Consider the following 14,702-nt stretch of genomic DNA (forward strand, 5'->3'; position numbering starts at 1 on the left):
CTGAGCCGTCAATAAAACCTACGTGGGCCTCACTTGCAGGCTGTAGCTCTGACCTGTGGCTGTGACTCTGACCCTGGCTGTGGCTGTGACCCTGGCTATAGCCATGACCTTGGCTATAGCTGTGACCTGTTGCTGTAGCTGTAGCTGTGACCCTGGCTGTAGCCGTGACCTGTGGCTGTGGCTGTGACCTGTGACTGTAGATATGACCTGTGGCTGTAGCTGTGACCCTGGCAGTGACTGTGACCCTGTTTGTAGCTGTTATTTGCAGCTGTACATGTGGCCGTGGCCATAGAACAGCCCTGTGGCACCAGAGCTGCCGCGTAGAAACCACTCGGCCTGCAGTTAAACAGAAGCCCAGGCTGTCTCGGATGCCCTGGTGTTGTGAACCCGCCTCAGAATCATGAGTTACAGAAATAAAGACCAACAGTGGCATGAAGGGCAGGAGAGTTTATTTTAAAAAGCGGTTCCACTGGTCCTCTGACCAGCACACATTCCGATGGCTTTTCTCTTGGGCATTCACATCGCAGTGTCTTCTACACCGAAATGCTCCAAAAGGACCAAGAACGTCAGAGAAGCAGACTCGGCTGGAATGAGCAGGGGACGCCGGGTCCGAGCCTGGGAGCCACCGAGCCTCCGACAGCCAGCGGTGGGCGCGGGCGCCAGGAAGCACGCCAGTCCTCCGGCCGGCAGCGCAGGCACACACCGAGCCTCTGTCTTCAGTGCGCGTTGCCGCAGCCCTGCCGCCGGGCTGGGGAAAAGCCACCGAGACCCTCAGGCCGTGGCCAGGCCGCCAGAGCACGGGTGTAGTGATTTAAAAAGAAAATCAAACCACCATCAAAATAAAGAGGCAAAGAAAACGGATTTTTGAATCATCTGAAAGCATAGTGCGTATTTGTCCAATATAGATCCAAACTTAAAGTAATGCTACAATTATAATCTCCAAACTTCTGCCATAAAATTGACATTTATGCACACATGGGTTTTATCAAACTGTATTTTCCATCAGCGAGAGGAAGTCACTCCTTAGAGAACAATGTATTTGGTCACAGCCTCCCTGGAGACAGCCTAAGGAATACAGTGTTGATAACAATTAGGAGACCCTGATCTTAAAAAACCCCCCATCGGAGATTCCTCTCAGAGTAATTCTGCTGCTGGGTAATTCCGATAACTGCCCTCTTCCTTAATCAATGCGCCTCCCCGGTATTTCAAACTGGCCTCTGGCTTCTGTGCACCCACACCCATGCCCAAGCCCACACCCACGCCCGGTTTCTGGAGCAGTGCAGGTCTCACTTCCTAAAAACAGCAGGAACCTAACCTTTCAGCATCTCTAAACGCAACCGGATGGTTTTAGCTCAGCAAGATGAGAAACATGGAGATGGGCATTGCCAGCCGGAATCTTTGTGCTTTTTGAAACGAAGCTGCTTTGGAATCTTTTTGGTATGCGTCAGCCTTTGTATTTCCTTTAAAAGAATATATTTAAGGTAACTTTAATGGTAAATGTCCTGGGGGCTTATCAGTACTTAAAAATAACGATTCTCCTTGCTCTCAGCATCTGGAATAGGGTTATTTCTGGTCCCTCCTCAGGTCAACGCTACTCGCATCACGTGTAACACTGAATTCACAGACATCCCTGAAAAGTGGTCGATTAAGTAAACGAGTGAGAGTGAGTGAGTCACAGTGGAGTCTCGATCGGTTAACAGTGTAGATCCGTTAGAAAACATCACACTGAGGGGAAAGAAAACCTTCAGCTAAAAGGAAAGAAAAGAACCCTCCAGCAGAGCCGGCCCCCTCCGAACCTGCCTGTCCCGGGCCAGCCCTGCCTCCGTGGTGAGCAGTGTGCATGCCCGCACACGGGCCTCGGGATGCGGAGGGAGGCCGCCTGAGCACCGAAGGAGCAGAGTGCCCGCTGCCTCCCCAACGGACCGCCGGTCCCGCCGAGCACGGCCCTCCGCGCGCTCACGTGTCGGCGCCTCATGCCGTCACCAGCAGGCTGCCCGCTGCGCACCGGCCTTTCGCCTTCCGATCAAAGTCGTGGCTGCTCTGTAAAGGGGCGGGGAAATGAAAACCCCAGTCTAAAGGCACGAAGTCGCACAGCTGCTCTCGTCGGGGTTTGTAAACAGAGAACAGGCTGAATTTCGGGGACCCCATCTGCGGGCGGGGAAGGCATGGGGCAGGCTGGCTGGGGCTCCCCAAGACCCCGCCAGGCTCTGAGGTCGGCCACGTCTGCGCTGAAGACCCATCCTCCGGAAAGCATAAGGCGAAGGGTACAATCACATCCGTTACGTGGTAGTGTAGGGTACATATGTAACTGAGCTACAGGCGGTCTGGTCCTTACTGCCGTGCCACGGCCGCCCCGGCCAGCACGGCCCGTCCCGCGGCACACAGCCCGGCGGGCCACGCGGGCGGAGCGGCAGCAGCTGCGCGGTCTGTGCCGGGCAGAGTCCCCGTGGCCGGAGTGCCCGCGGCGCACAGCCTGGAGGGGCCATGTGGAGCGGCAGCAGCTTTGCGCGGGCAGAGTCCCCGTGGCCCGGAGCACACAGCCGGTGGGGCCATGTGGAGGAGCGGCAGCAGCTGCGCGGTCTGTGCCGGGCAGAGTCCCCGAGGCCGGAGTGCCCGCGGCGCACAGCCTGGTGGCGCCATGCGGGCGGAGCGGCAGCTGCTGCGCGGTCTGTGCCGGGCAGAGTCCCCCTGGCCGGAGCGCCCGCCCGCGCCTACACGCTGTCGTACTGGTGCAGCGCCTCCTCCAGCCTCTGCGTCACCTTCTGGAAGAACAGGATCTGCTGCTGCAGGAAGTGCTGCATCTGGGCCCGGAAGTCGCGCACGCGCACCCGGTGGAAGTGGTGGATCTCGGCCAGCGTGGCGTAGGAGATGGTGTTGCAGCGCTCCAGGATGCCGTCCGCCTTCTGCGCCTCCATCTTGCCCTCCTCCACGTGGCGCCGGCTCTCCTTCACCTTGGTCAGTGCGCCTGCGGGGAGAGGCCGTTAGCACCCGCGGCCCGGAGGTTACCACCGCTGGTTTGGATAGACTCTATCCGACAGAGTGATACAGGAGCCGGCGAATCGGAGACCCGTTCCCTCCCACATGTGGATCCATTGCTCTCTCCGAAGCGCCCACAGGTTCCAGGGCAAGAATGTGGTTTCAGGGAACCGCCTCATGGAGGACCAGTGTGTGCGGACAAGGGCCACGGGCCACGGGCCACGGCCCCCTGCAGGCCCCCGAGGCCAGGCCACCGCATGACACCACGTGAAGCAGGAGGGCCTGGCACGGAGCTGGGGAGCCGGGAGGGCACTCACAGTTGCCGGGGAGCCGGGGAGCCGGGAGAGCACTCACAGTAACCGTCACCGCCAGAGGGAAACACAACCTGCGGGAGGGACCGCAGAGCAGCACAGGCTCCCCAGCTCCCGGCTGAAACACACCCTCCTGAGGACGGAGCCAGGAAAAAATCGAGGCCCACGTCAGCCCTGCGCACCGGCTCCTCCCACGCCGCCTCCAGAGGCCAGGCGGGGCCACACCCGGCCACGGCCTCGGGAAGGGCGGGGAGCTCGGCCTCTGGACGGCGCAGACTGCAGGAGCTGCCGCAGACTCGGTGTCATTGCCGGGCCAGCGAGCTGGGCGCTTCGCTGGAAGGCCTCCACGGGAGCGCTCACTGCGAACGGTGACCTCATCCCAAAGGAGGAGCCAGACCCCAGGCCTTTCTTCCCCCCGAGGCTTTGCTCCCCGTAAAGAGCCAGAAGGGCCACCGCGCGGTGGGTGCAGCTCTCTGCCTTACAAACACGGGCGGCATGTCCCGCCCCACATCCTGCACTAAGCCCTGCCAAAGCGCTGGCCAGCCCTCCCGCCGGCCGCTCCCCCCTCGATCCCACAGGCTTGTGCCAGGCTGCGGCCGCCCTCCTCCCGGGCGAAAGGAAGCTGGGGGCGGGGCTGCCGCAGGCCCTCCCTGACAGATCGCCTGGATGTCCCATGGACCAAACCCCGCGGCTCACTGTCCCACCGACCGCAACTCCCGCCCAGAGACAGGCCTCTGCCCCTTCCCCCCTCCACCACCACAGCAGCCACGGCCCGACCCCGCCTCTCCCACCCCTTCCCGGTGAGGCACCTGGTGAGCCGCCTGGTGCAGCTGGAAGGAGCAGAGGGAGGCAGCCACCACCGGGTCTGACCACGGCACTGGGCGTTCAGAGGGTTACGTTCGCATGCTCGTAACAGACACACTAACGAAGGCTCCAGAGCTTAACCCATGACAGCTCGCTGACATCACAGCCTGGGCACCCGGGCACCGAGCCGCCCGGCCACCCTGGCTCCGAGCTGCCCGGTACCCAGACACTGAGCCACCCGGGCACCGAGCCGCCCGGCATCTAAAACTGGGCTGAAGAAGCTGACAGGCTCCCCTGCAGACCCCTGTGTCCCCCCTCCCCGCTCAGGGCCCGAGGGCTGCTCCCTGAAAGAAGACGTTTTAAGAAAAGCAAGCACTGACTGAAGTTTGAAACCATGAATGTGCCAGCAGGATGCTCTGGGCTTTCTGTCTCCCGGGGCCTTGCGCAGAAGCCGCTGTGTGACGGGCAGGAGGCAGGCTGAGGGGAGCCCAGGACCGACACTTCTCACCTCTTCTCGCTGGCCCACGGGAACGTCAGAGGAAATGCTGATGTGGCCCAGTGGCCTGCTTCGCCCCTCTGCTCCATCAGCCCCACCGGAGCCCCGCTCACCGCCACCGTCCCTCCCTCCTCCCTCCCTCCCTCCCTCCCTCCCTTCTCCCCACCCACCCAGGACTCTCCCTCTCTGCTCCAATGGTTACTTTTCTTTCTTTCTTTGAGAAAACATCTCAGAAACCGGAGAGCAAGGGCGGCGGAGCGGGAGCAAGTCCCCGAGAAGCCACCACACAGCTCCTCCTGGGGCAGGTGGAGGAGGGCCCGGGCTGAGACGGCCGCGGGGCGGACGGAGCGCGCCTCTCGGAGCGCAGGACAAGGACGCTCTCAAGGACACGCTGGGCGGTCCAGCGCTCTGCTGAGGACGCCGGTCTCTACCAGCAGAACTGTAGCTGCAGGCCCGGCTCACCATCTGCTCCGGGAGCGACGCTGGCGCTGACTGCTGGGCTGCACGGCTGGCTGTGACCTTCCTGTGCCCTCGGTGCCGCGTGCCTGGCAGTCCCACCGCCCTGACCTGTACGCGCTAGGGACAGTCCCTACGTGAGCATTTCACCGTGGGGACACCTGACCCTGGGTTCCCGGGCCTTCTAGTACCCGCTGGACAGACAGAGCACCGGAACACACGTGTCAGGCAGACACGAGGCACCACCGTCACAGGTGCACGCTCGGCCCCGATCCCACACGCCAGTGCCCAGGCTCTCTCTGCAGCCAGCCGTGGCTTTTCCCCAGGTCGCCAGTCTCCATAGCCAAGTCCAGGAAGGGGCTCCTCAGCTCCCTCAGGCCCACACCTGACCTTCCGACCTTCTCGACATTACCCTCTTCTGAACGGGCTTCCCACTGCGCCTCACTCCCCTGCCCCCCACAGGGCCTCCGAGGGAACTGGAGACTCCGGAGAGCCACGCCCTCAGCCCCGCCTCCCGTGTCTGTGCTCACCTCCTTTCCACGGCCTGCGGCGGTCACTGGACAGCCCTCGAGCTGTGCTGGCCCCAGGAGCTCCCGGGAGCCGGGCCAGCTGCCCGCCCACCTGAGGGACTCAGGCAGCGCTCTGTGGTCACCTCCTGCCTGCCAGGGGGAAAGGAGGGGATTCACCTCCAAACCCCCCCTCCCCCTCCCTCCCTTCCTCACTCACTGAAATCAAAAGAAAAACATTTAAGTAAAAACCATCCTTAGCTCAAGTGCTGTGAACAGACAGCCCCTCCGCTGGCGGCTCCACAGCCCGGTCTGCAGCCCTTTAGCCCCCTCCCCCTCCTGGAGGCACACAGCCCGTCTCCCCCTCCCACCCGGACGCCCCATCACGTCTGGCCTCACCCCTCCCGGCCACCCTCTACTCGGCCACCGGACGTGCCCCTCAGGCAGGGCTGCCCGGCCACTCCCCGTCTGACCGGTGAGGCTCCCTCCCTCCCTCCCCCGCAGCTGACCGCACCACCTGGGGGCTGTTCTCAGAGCCCAGGGCGGGGCAGGCTGCACTGACTCCGCAGAGCCGAGGCCTCCCGGCTGCTCCAGGAGCCACACCTGGCCTGGGTTCGTACCGGGGTTCAGAACGCACCCCCCCACCCCCAGACAGCCTCCTGTTCTCCACACTCCTCCCGCCCAGTCACCCCGTCCTATGTCTCAGGCGCACATGCCCACGCGTGTGCGTGCCCTCTGCAGGGGAAGCTCCAGCTGTCGCCTCTCGCTGAGCTGCAGGTGCGGCCACTGGTGCTCAGCAAGCCCCCGAGGGTTTCCGAGACCCACCTTTACAGCCACCCAGTCCTCCGAGTCACCGTGATGGCCTTTCCAGAAGCCCGAAGCTCCCCACAGCCCAAAGCCAACACCCCTGCTCCTCGGACCCTGGCCTCTCCCTGCCAACACCACACACGTCCAGGTCCACCTCCACCGTCCACACCCCCCTACAGGACTCCCGCAGGACCGCACCTCCCCAGGCAGGTGCGCCCGGGCTCCACCCCAGGTGATCACTGGGAGAGGGCGGCACGCGGCTCCAGGGAGGGAGGAGCCCAGACTGCGGCTGTGCTGGGCGGGGAGGGGAGGGCACAGCGGCCAGTCCGCCCAGCAGCACCAGCCTCACCGGCTTCCAGCCCCCCGGGTCCCAGCCTCCCTCACAGCAGCCGAGGAAGCTCCACCTCCCTGCGGGCAGACCGCCCCCTCTTGCCCCCCTCTCCCCGCCCACCGGGCCGCTCAGGGAAGCCTGTCCACTCCACCTCTACACACCCCGACGGCCTCTCCCCTCTCCGCTGCCGCCCCATCCCTGGTCCAGCCTCCGGGGCTCTCTGATCAGCGGGCAGCTTCCTGCCGGCTCCCTGCTCCTGCCTGTGGCTCTGCCCCTCCCCGCCCGGTCCTCACGCAGCAGCCGCAGGAAGCCTGAGTCAGGACCAGCTGCCCATCAGGCCGGGCTCAAACCCTGCTCCAGCCCCATCCCACCGGCTGACTACAACCCACAGCCCCGCAGTCAGGCCTCCAGGCCCTTCCCCCAAATCCTCTCGCTGGGCCACCTGCCTCTTCACCCTCTCAGCCTGCCCGGCCCCCGGTGCCCCCACGCCTCCCCGCCCCGCGTCCTGGCTCCCGAGACCGCTGGGCGGCAAACTCCCCGGCCTCCTCAGGCCTCTGCTTAGATTCCAGCTGCCAAGGAGGCCGACCGGAGCCCCCTTTAAAACGTCACCCTGCCCCCGGCTCACGTCCTGCTGCTGGGCCCTGTCCCCGCACCCCACACGCCGGCGCACACGAGCACCAGCACTGCGTCTGTGTCCGCGTTTCCCCACCCGCCAGCAGCACAGGCCACCAGGTCTGTCCCCCCCCCGCCAGCAGGCACCTCCACCAGGCAGCGCTCTGCTTCCGCCCCTGATACCCCGAGCATCTTGTTTCTAAATACTTTTCACTGGTTTTTAGAGAGGAGAAGGGAGAGGGAGAAACACCAAATGAGAGCCACACATCAATGGGCTGCCTCTGCACACACCCCACTGGGCATGTGCCCGGCCGGGAGTCAAACCAGCAACCTCCCGTCCACGTGCAATGCCCGCCCCTGACCCACAGGGCGGGCCCAGCCTGGCACTGAGACGTGTGCTGAATAACCAGGCTCTCTCCGAGGCCTACGCACAGCCTAATGACTATTTGCGCCCCCACCCCCTCTGTCTTCCCACCTGCGGAGTAACATATACAACTCTTCCCAGGAGGCCACCCAGCGACCCAGGAGCAGACATGCGTGTGCCTGACCTCCTTCACTGGGGAGCCGCCTGGGCCGAAGGCGAGGGGGGGGGGGGGGCGCGAAGCGACAGATGAGTGACTCAGCTTCTACCCAGACCCTCAGACTGAGGCTTAGACCTTCTCCCGGCCTCCCTGGCCCACCCCCAGGGCTGGCTGTAGCCCAGGAGACTGGACGCAGACCGGAGGGCCCAGGCAGCCGGCCTCACCCCCCGGAGGGAGCCGGCTACAGTCAATCCCCGTGGGAGGGACCGGCTATCTCCAATCCCCGTGGGAGGGACCAGGCCTCCCTGCACCCGGGGGCGGGCGGGCACACAATGGGAAACTGCCCGGAGGGCGGGTGCCAGGCCAGGAGAGCACCACTCCTGCCCCTGGCGGTTCTGGTGGGACAGAAGGCTCCTCTGGGGCTTCAGAGGTTGAGAACCAGCCGCTAACTGTGTCATTCCAGAGCACAGAACGCGACACCTGTGTGGACGCGTCCACTTCCTCCTGCGTCACCCTCAGCCCCTCAGCCGCCTGGACGTGCCTGCACCCCGGAGAAGGAATCTCCCCGAGGGCCTCCAGCTCTCATCCACATCCCCAGCAGAGATAAGACCGCGCTCTCCTCTCCAATGTTCGCATCCTGCCCTCCTACGCTCCCCGCAGGTGAGCCCACAGCTCCAAGCGTGACTCCCGCCGCGCACGGGGCTTTATCATGAACTGGAGGTTAGTCAGATCTTTGGAAACGGGGAAATGAGCTAAAACAGACAGACAGATCCTCTGTTGTTCCTCACACTCACCAACATCGCAGCACTGTGGGCAGGGAGGATGAGGAGAAAACGGAGACTACGGGCACCAGCTGTGAGGTCTGCCTCGCAGAAGTCAGTGAGCAGAGAATTAACAGGATTCCTCACCTTTTTTAAAGTGTTTGTATTGATTTTAGAGAGGGGAAGAGATAGAGATAGAAACATCAGTGATGAGAGAGAATCATGGGTGGGCTGCCTCCTGCAGGCCCCACACTGGGGATCAAGCCCACAACCTGGGCACAGGCTCTGACCGGGACCGAACCGTGACCTGTGACCTCCTGGTTCATGGGTCTGTGCTCAGCCACTGAGCCAGGCCAGCTGGGTAGACTCCTCTTCAGACAAAGCCAAACATGAATGAAATCCCACAGGTTCTGAATTCCCACCGCTGCACTGCAGACCAGAGAAGCCGCCTTCTCCCTTCCCTCAGCCCCACTGACCACAGCAGGCCTGTGTGTCCCGGACTCCATTAGCTGAGGAAAAAGTCACCATTCTAGAATTCTCTTTCGGCTAAAGGAACCAATGACGTTCTTCAATGCTGCAGAAAGCACGCACAGTGAAACGGCTTCGTTTAAACGCCGGCTTCAGCACTAACACCGCCAGGACCGCCAGCCACACAGCAACCGTAGGTCCCCGCTCACCCAGACGCCCGCCCCGAGGCGGCTGCTGAGCACTGGGGTCCCCACGGGCTGAGGGGCCAGCGGCCTGCGTCCCTGTAATTCCTCCTTCGCCCACGTGGGCGGGAGGGGACGGGAGGCTGCGGGGAGACCACTGGCTGCCGGAGAAGGTCGAGGGGATGGCAGTCCAGCGAGGGAGGCCTCGGCCTTCGGCGGAGGGAAGGCCCGCCACACCCCTGCGGGCCCGGTGGTGGCCGCCGGCTGGAGGCACTCAGCACGGAGCAGGCGGGAGGCTGAGTGCTCCGCTCTCCTCCACGGAGATGGCCACGCGGCTCAGCGCCAGCACGGAGGGCACCGCTCACACAGAGAAAGGCCGGCTCCTGGGCGAGAGACCAGCCGGAGTGCCAATGTCCCCGCCCTGCGCCCCGGAGCTGAGGGGAACCTCACGAACCCCTCTACTGCACGGGCCCCTGAACAGCTCTTCCCAGTCACTTCCTGTCAGACCCGCGATGCAGGAGGGAACCGGTTTCCTGCTGCTGAAACGCAAGCAACAGGAGCGTGAGAGATGGAACAATCCTTCTGGGTTTCTAACATTCTCCCCGAGCTGAAGTATAAACACAACAAACGTTGTTCAAATTGCTTAAAGGGTTTTATCTTCTTGCTGTTCTTGTTCTCCTTGGACTGAGCTTGGAGACCTTGGAGGAAAAACAACCTGTAAACAGGATCCCAGGTTCATTCCAGCGGCCACTGTGCAGTTAAGGAGGTGCTGGGGGTGGGGTGGGGGAGCTGCGATGCCGGGGCACATTCGCAGGGCGTCGCCCGGTGTGACACTGTCGCCGGCACACAGCCTCCCCGATAACCACGGCCTGTGACCCAGTGCGCCTTAAATGACAGACATTGTAAACACACGTCATCCAGGGACACAGGCCCTGAGCACCGCACACCGAGGCCACGGCACAGACACTGACCACAGACGGGTGCTCCTCCCAGGTGCTGGGTTATTCTAAGCGACATAAAACGGCCTGGGTTAATAAAGGGAGTTTCTCCAATCCCAAGTCATAGGAGAGTTTTAGCTTTAGGATTACAAAAATAAACCAGCCACATTGTTAATGGACTCCACCAAGCACTGCTGTAAACGCCAAGCATCTCTGAACAAACCCTGCACACGGCCGTTCTCATAAGTCATTTCGGAGCAGGCGCTGGGCGGAGTGTGGCGGAGTGACAGCGAGACCAGGGCGGGCAGGACCAGTCACCTGGGTCTAGGCCACAGGTGTGTGCGCTTGGCTCCACCCTCCACCTACTCACCCACATTTGCATAAGTTACATAAACAACAGAGAGGCAGCCAGCCCGGGCCCAGGGTGTGACACAAATGGAATTTAAATGTCTGGTCCTGCATTCAAGGCCAAAGAGTGAGCCCACCAGTGCCGGCGGCTCAGGGATTCACACCAGTTTGTGCACAGAGCGCGCAGGCCGCAGCGCTGGGCTCCTCAGTCTGACGGCTGCCCTCACCCCCACTGCGGGTGTGCTGTCCCCACAGGCATGGACTGGAGGGGGAGGAGCAGGGTCTGAGGCGGACATGGCAGGAGGGACAGGCAGGTTTGTGTGGCTCTCGGAGAGAAAGAGGCTCCAGAGGCAGCTTTCGGTTCAATGCCCCTGAGGCCCTGTCAGAGGCCAGCGGGGTCCTCACTGGGCTCGGCCTGGGAGGCAGCGACCCCTCACCACGGAAGGCCAGCCGGTGGCCCAGGAGGCCTGACGCCTCCTCCCCTCCCCACCCTCACGGGAGGGAGACCCCTGCCCCAGCCCGCACCCAGGCCCTGCCGGGAAGGCACAGGGAGGGCCGTCACAGGCCACACTGCTCTCATTGACGCTGGGAAGGAACAAAGGGCCCGTTTAGCTGCACCGAGTGTCAGGGAGCTCTGCCCGGTAAGGCCCTCGGAGCTGGCAGCTCCTGGTTCTCACTGAGGCCGGGACAAGGCCCTCAGACCGACGCTCAGCTTCCACATCCCTTCCTCAATGCCGCTCCGGGCTCCGGGCTCACGGACTCCCACCACCATCACTGGCCTGAACAGATTCCTCAAACTTCCTCAGAGTCTCCGGGCCGCAGGGAGGCCTGCAGGAAGCTGAGTGCTTCCGCTCCCCGCCCTCCCTCGGAGGACAGACCCGGTTCCTCCCGGAGCAGAGGGCGGGGAGTGAGGGCAGACTCTCCGGTGTTTGCAGGTAAGCCTCCCCCTGGGGTCCACGCTTCCTGGCCCCGGCCCTACGGGACCCCAGTGCTCACAGAGGCCCCTGCTGGTGTGGGTCCCCGCCCGCTGGGCCCTGGACACGGACCCCAGAAGGACACGGACCCCAGAAGGACACGGACCCCAGAAGGGCCCGGTCCAACATCCAAATTCCCCGGCGATGCCATAGACACCGCCCCCAGTCCCTGGGCCAGAGCAGCCCGTCAGTCCGGGTACCACGCCCCTCCCCGCCGCCCCCGCCCCGCCCGCCCCGGGCCTCACCTTTCTGCACGTGGATGATGTCGGGGAAGTTGGCCAGGTGGCCCTGGTACAGCGCCAGCAGGTCCATGACGGGGTCCAGGTCCTGGCGGGGCTGCTCGGCGAACAGCTCGCCGATGGCGTCGTAGGCGTCGCCGGTGAGGGCGATGGCCTGGTTGAGGCCGGCGGAGAAGGCCTGCTGGTCCAGCTCGAAGGCCTGGCCGAGGCCGCGCAGCGCCTGGCCCACCTTCTGGTACTCCTTGCGGAAGCCCGTGGCCTGCTTGCGCGCGAACTCGGTGGCCGTGTGCGCCAGCTGCAGCGCGCTGTCGTCCATGCGGCGCGTGAAGCTGCGGAAGCCGTCCACGCGGCTCTCCACCTCCTGCAGGTCCAGCGCGGCGGCGGGCGGCGTGCTGAGCGTCAGGAAGAAGCTGGCGCCCACCATCTCGTCGCGCTCGGCGCGCCGCTTGCCCTGCTTCCAGGCGCGCTCGCCGTCGCCGCCGCTCGGGCAGGTGAGGAAGTGCTGGAAGGCGTCGCAGCGCGCCAGCACCGGGTGGCTGGCCATGTGGTCCATCCACCAGAGCAGGCCGCGCCGGCGCTTGGCGATGAAGTCCTCGTCGAAGCGGCCGGTGGCCTGCTTCTCGGGCAGGTGCGGCACGGAGATGACCGGGAACTTCTGCGCCAGGCGCGCGTACAGCCAGTCGAAGTGCTTGTAGCGCCGGTACACGGGCGCGCGCGTGTGCGTGGGCACCAGGCGGTAGGCGATGTAGCTCTTCATGCCCTTGAACTTGGTCTGCTTGGTGGGGTCGTCGATGGAGCAGCGGAACGGGTAGGGGTTCTCCTGCCACTCGGGGCCGTGCGGGCCCAGCACCACGCACAGCTTGTCGCCGTCGCGGACGAAGCCCGACGCCTCGCCCAGCACGAACGCCTCGCCGCCCGACTTGACGAAGGTGGAGAAGCGGTTCAGGTTGCGGCTCACCGTGGCCGAGCTCTTGGCCGCGCCGGGCGGCGGGTGCGGGGCCGCGGGGCCCGGGGCCGTGGACAGGCGGTAGCGGCCGGGGGCCCCCGCGGAGGAGCCGTCCGGGTCCGGGGACGCGCCCGGCTCATCCGCCACCGTCGAGCTGTCGTCCCACTCGTCGTCCCAGTCGTCGTCGCTGCCCTGGGAGCCCGGGGAGCCGCCGCCGTACGGGAGGCCGGCGCCCGGCGGCTGGTAGGTGCTGGGCGGCTGGAAGGAGCTCGGCGGCTGGAAGGTGCTCGGAGCCTGGAAGGCGCTGGGAGCCTGGAAGGCGCTGGGAGGTTGGAAGGAGCTGGGAGGCTGGAAGGAGCTCGGAGCCTGGAAGGCGCTCGGGGGCTGGAAGGCGGCGGGCGGCGCGGGCAGGGGCTCCAGGCCGCCGGGCGGCACGTTGGCGTAGCGGGCCGGGCCGGCGTCGGGCGCGGGGCCGGGGCCCGGCTCGGGCGCGCGGAGCACCTGCACGTAGGAGGCGGGGAAGAGGCCGCGGTCGCCGCGGCTGTTGACGCCCTCCAGCCAGCCCTCGATGTCCCGCTCGCTGCACAGGCTCAGCACCTCGTGCTCGCGCAGCGAGATCTCGCCCGGGTTCTCCGACCTGAAGTCGTACAGCGCGCGGGCGCGCAGCGCCATGGTGCCCGCCGAGCCCGCGGGAGGCCGCCCAGGGCCGCGGAGGAGCCCACGCCGCCGCCGCGCCCGCCCCGCCGCCGTCCGCGCCGCGCGCCGCCGCCGACTGAGCCGCCGCCGCCGCCGGGGGCGGGGCCGCGCCGCCCACGTCCCCAGCCGCGCGCGCCCGGCGCCGAGCGCCGAGCGATCGCCCGGGGCCAGGCCGGAGCAAGCGACGGCCGAGCCGCCGAGCGCCGGGCCCGCGCCGCCGCTGCCCCCTGGTGGCGGGCGCGTGCAGCCGCCGCCGCCACAGCAGCAGCAACCGGCAGGTGGAGGTGGCGGTGCAGGCCGGTCTGGAGGCTTGTAGGTGCGAAAAGGTGTGGGAGAAAGTCCTCAGCGCAGCCTGTGCACCCCATACCCGGTGTGTCCGCGCCCCCTGCAGCCCGCGGGCCGGGGGGCGGAGGGCAGGAGCAGAGCCCGGGTGCTGTGTGTGGCCGGCTGTGCTTGGCGGCCGGACTGCGGGGCTGGGCTGGGCTGGCCCCACCTTCTGACAACTCCCCCGTGTGCCCTGGGTGGGCCCCCCACCGTCCCTGCCCCTGGGGTGCAGGGTGACCATTTCACAGGCCAGGGCCACGGAGCAGGGGCAGCAGCATGGGGCCGTCTCCGCGGTGGGTGAGCCGGGTGCGGGCGTTTGCAGCCCCTGTGGCTGCGGGGACGGCTCTGGGGAAAGCAAACACCCCGTCCTCCTCAGGAAAAGCTGGGTGCCCATCCCAGACAGGGGGTGCACCAGGGGGTCCGGGTCCGAGTCCGAGCTCACCCCGCTCGGTGCTGAGGTCAGGGGCCGCCCAGCTGCCCCTGCCTCTGCCCCTGCCCCTGCCTCCATCGTGTTGAAGCGAGTCCATAGCAGGCCCTTCCTGTGTGCTGACCAGCTCCCATCACTGCAGCTGCGGTTCCTCCCTTCCCTGCAGCCCTGGCCCGGCCCTTCCTTCTCATCTCTTCGCCCCACGTTATCCCTGGGAGGGCACCTCTCATTGGGGTTCAGCCGGTCCCCAACCTTTTCCAGCCAGCCCGGGAGCAGGCCAGAGCGGCCACCGGGGAGCAGTGCTGTTCGTGGCTGAGACGTTCCCAGCATCCCGCACCGACCGCGGCCACAGGCCCGCACTGCCCCCGGGTGTGTGCGTGCTGGGAACGCAGATTCCAGCTGAGCACGCTGGCGGGACTCTCCTCAGGCTGCCGCGGAGGTCAGTTTCAGGGGCAGAAACATGCCGTTGGCTCTCACTGAACATGGAGAAGACACGCGTGTTACACATGGACCCCTAGCGGCGACGAGGTTTAAAGTAAATGCGCTTAGACTCAGCCTTCTGCCCGTGACCTCTCAGGT

The 14,702-nt window shown here is 65.2% G+C and overlaps 1 protein-coding gene across 1 annotated transcript; it reads right to left on the bottom strand.

Moving 5' to 3' along the window:
* Positions 1 to 432: 432 nt before the first annotated feature.
* Positions 433 to 13,472, bottom strand: SNX18 (sorting nexin 18). The gene is made up of 2 exons (XM_084880669.1): positions 11,737 to 13,472; positions 433 to 2,965 (listed from the first exon to the last, which is right to left on the bottom strand). The coding sequence occupies exons 1-2, from the start codon at positions 13,346 to 13,348 to the stop codon at positions 2,712 to 2,714; spliced, it is 1,866 nt and encodes a 621-aa protein (XP_084736795.1). The 5' UTR covers positions 13,349 to 13,472; the 3' UTR covers positions 433 to 2,711.
* Positions 13,473 to 14,702: the final 1,230 nt, after the last annotated feature.

The sequence above is a fragment of the Pipistrellus hanaki genome (assembly GCF_964339955.1).
Source record: "Pipistrellus hanaki genome assembly, chromosome: 4".
In the NCBI taxonomy this organism is placed as follows: Eukaryota; Metazoa; Chordata; class Mammalia; order Chiroptera; family Vespertilionidae; genus Pipistrellus; species Pipistrellus hanaki.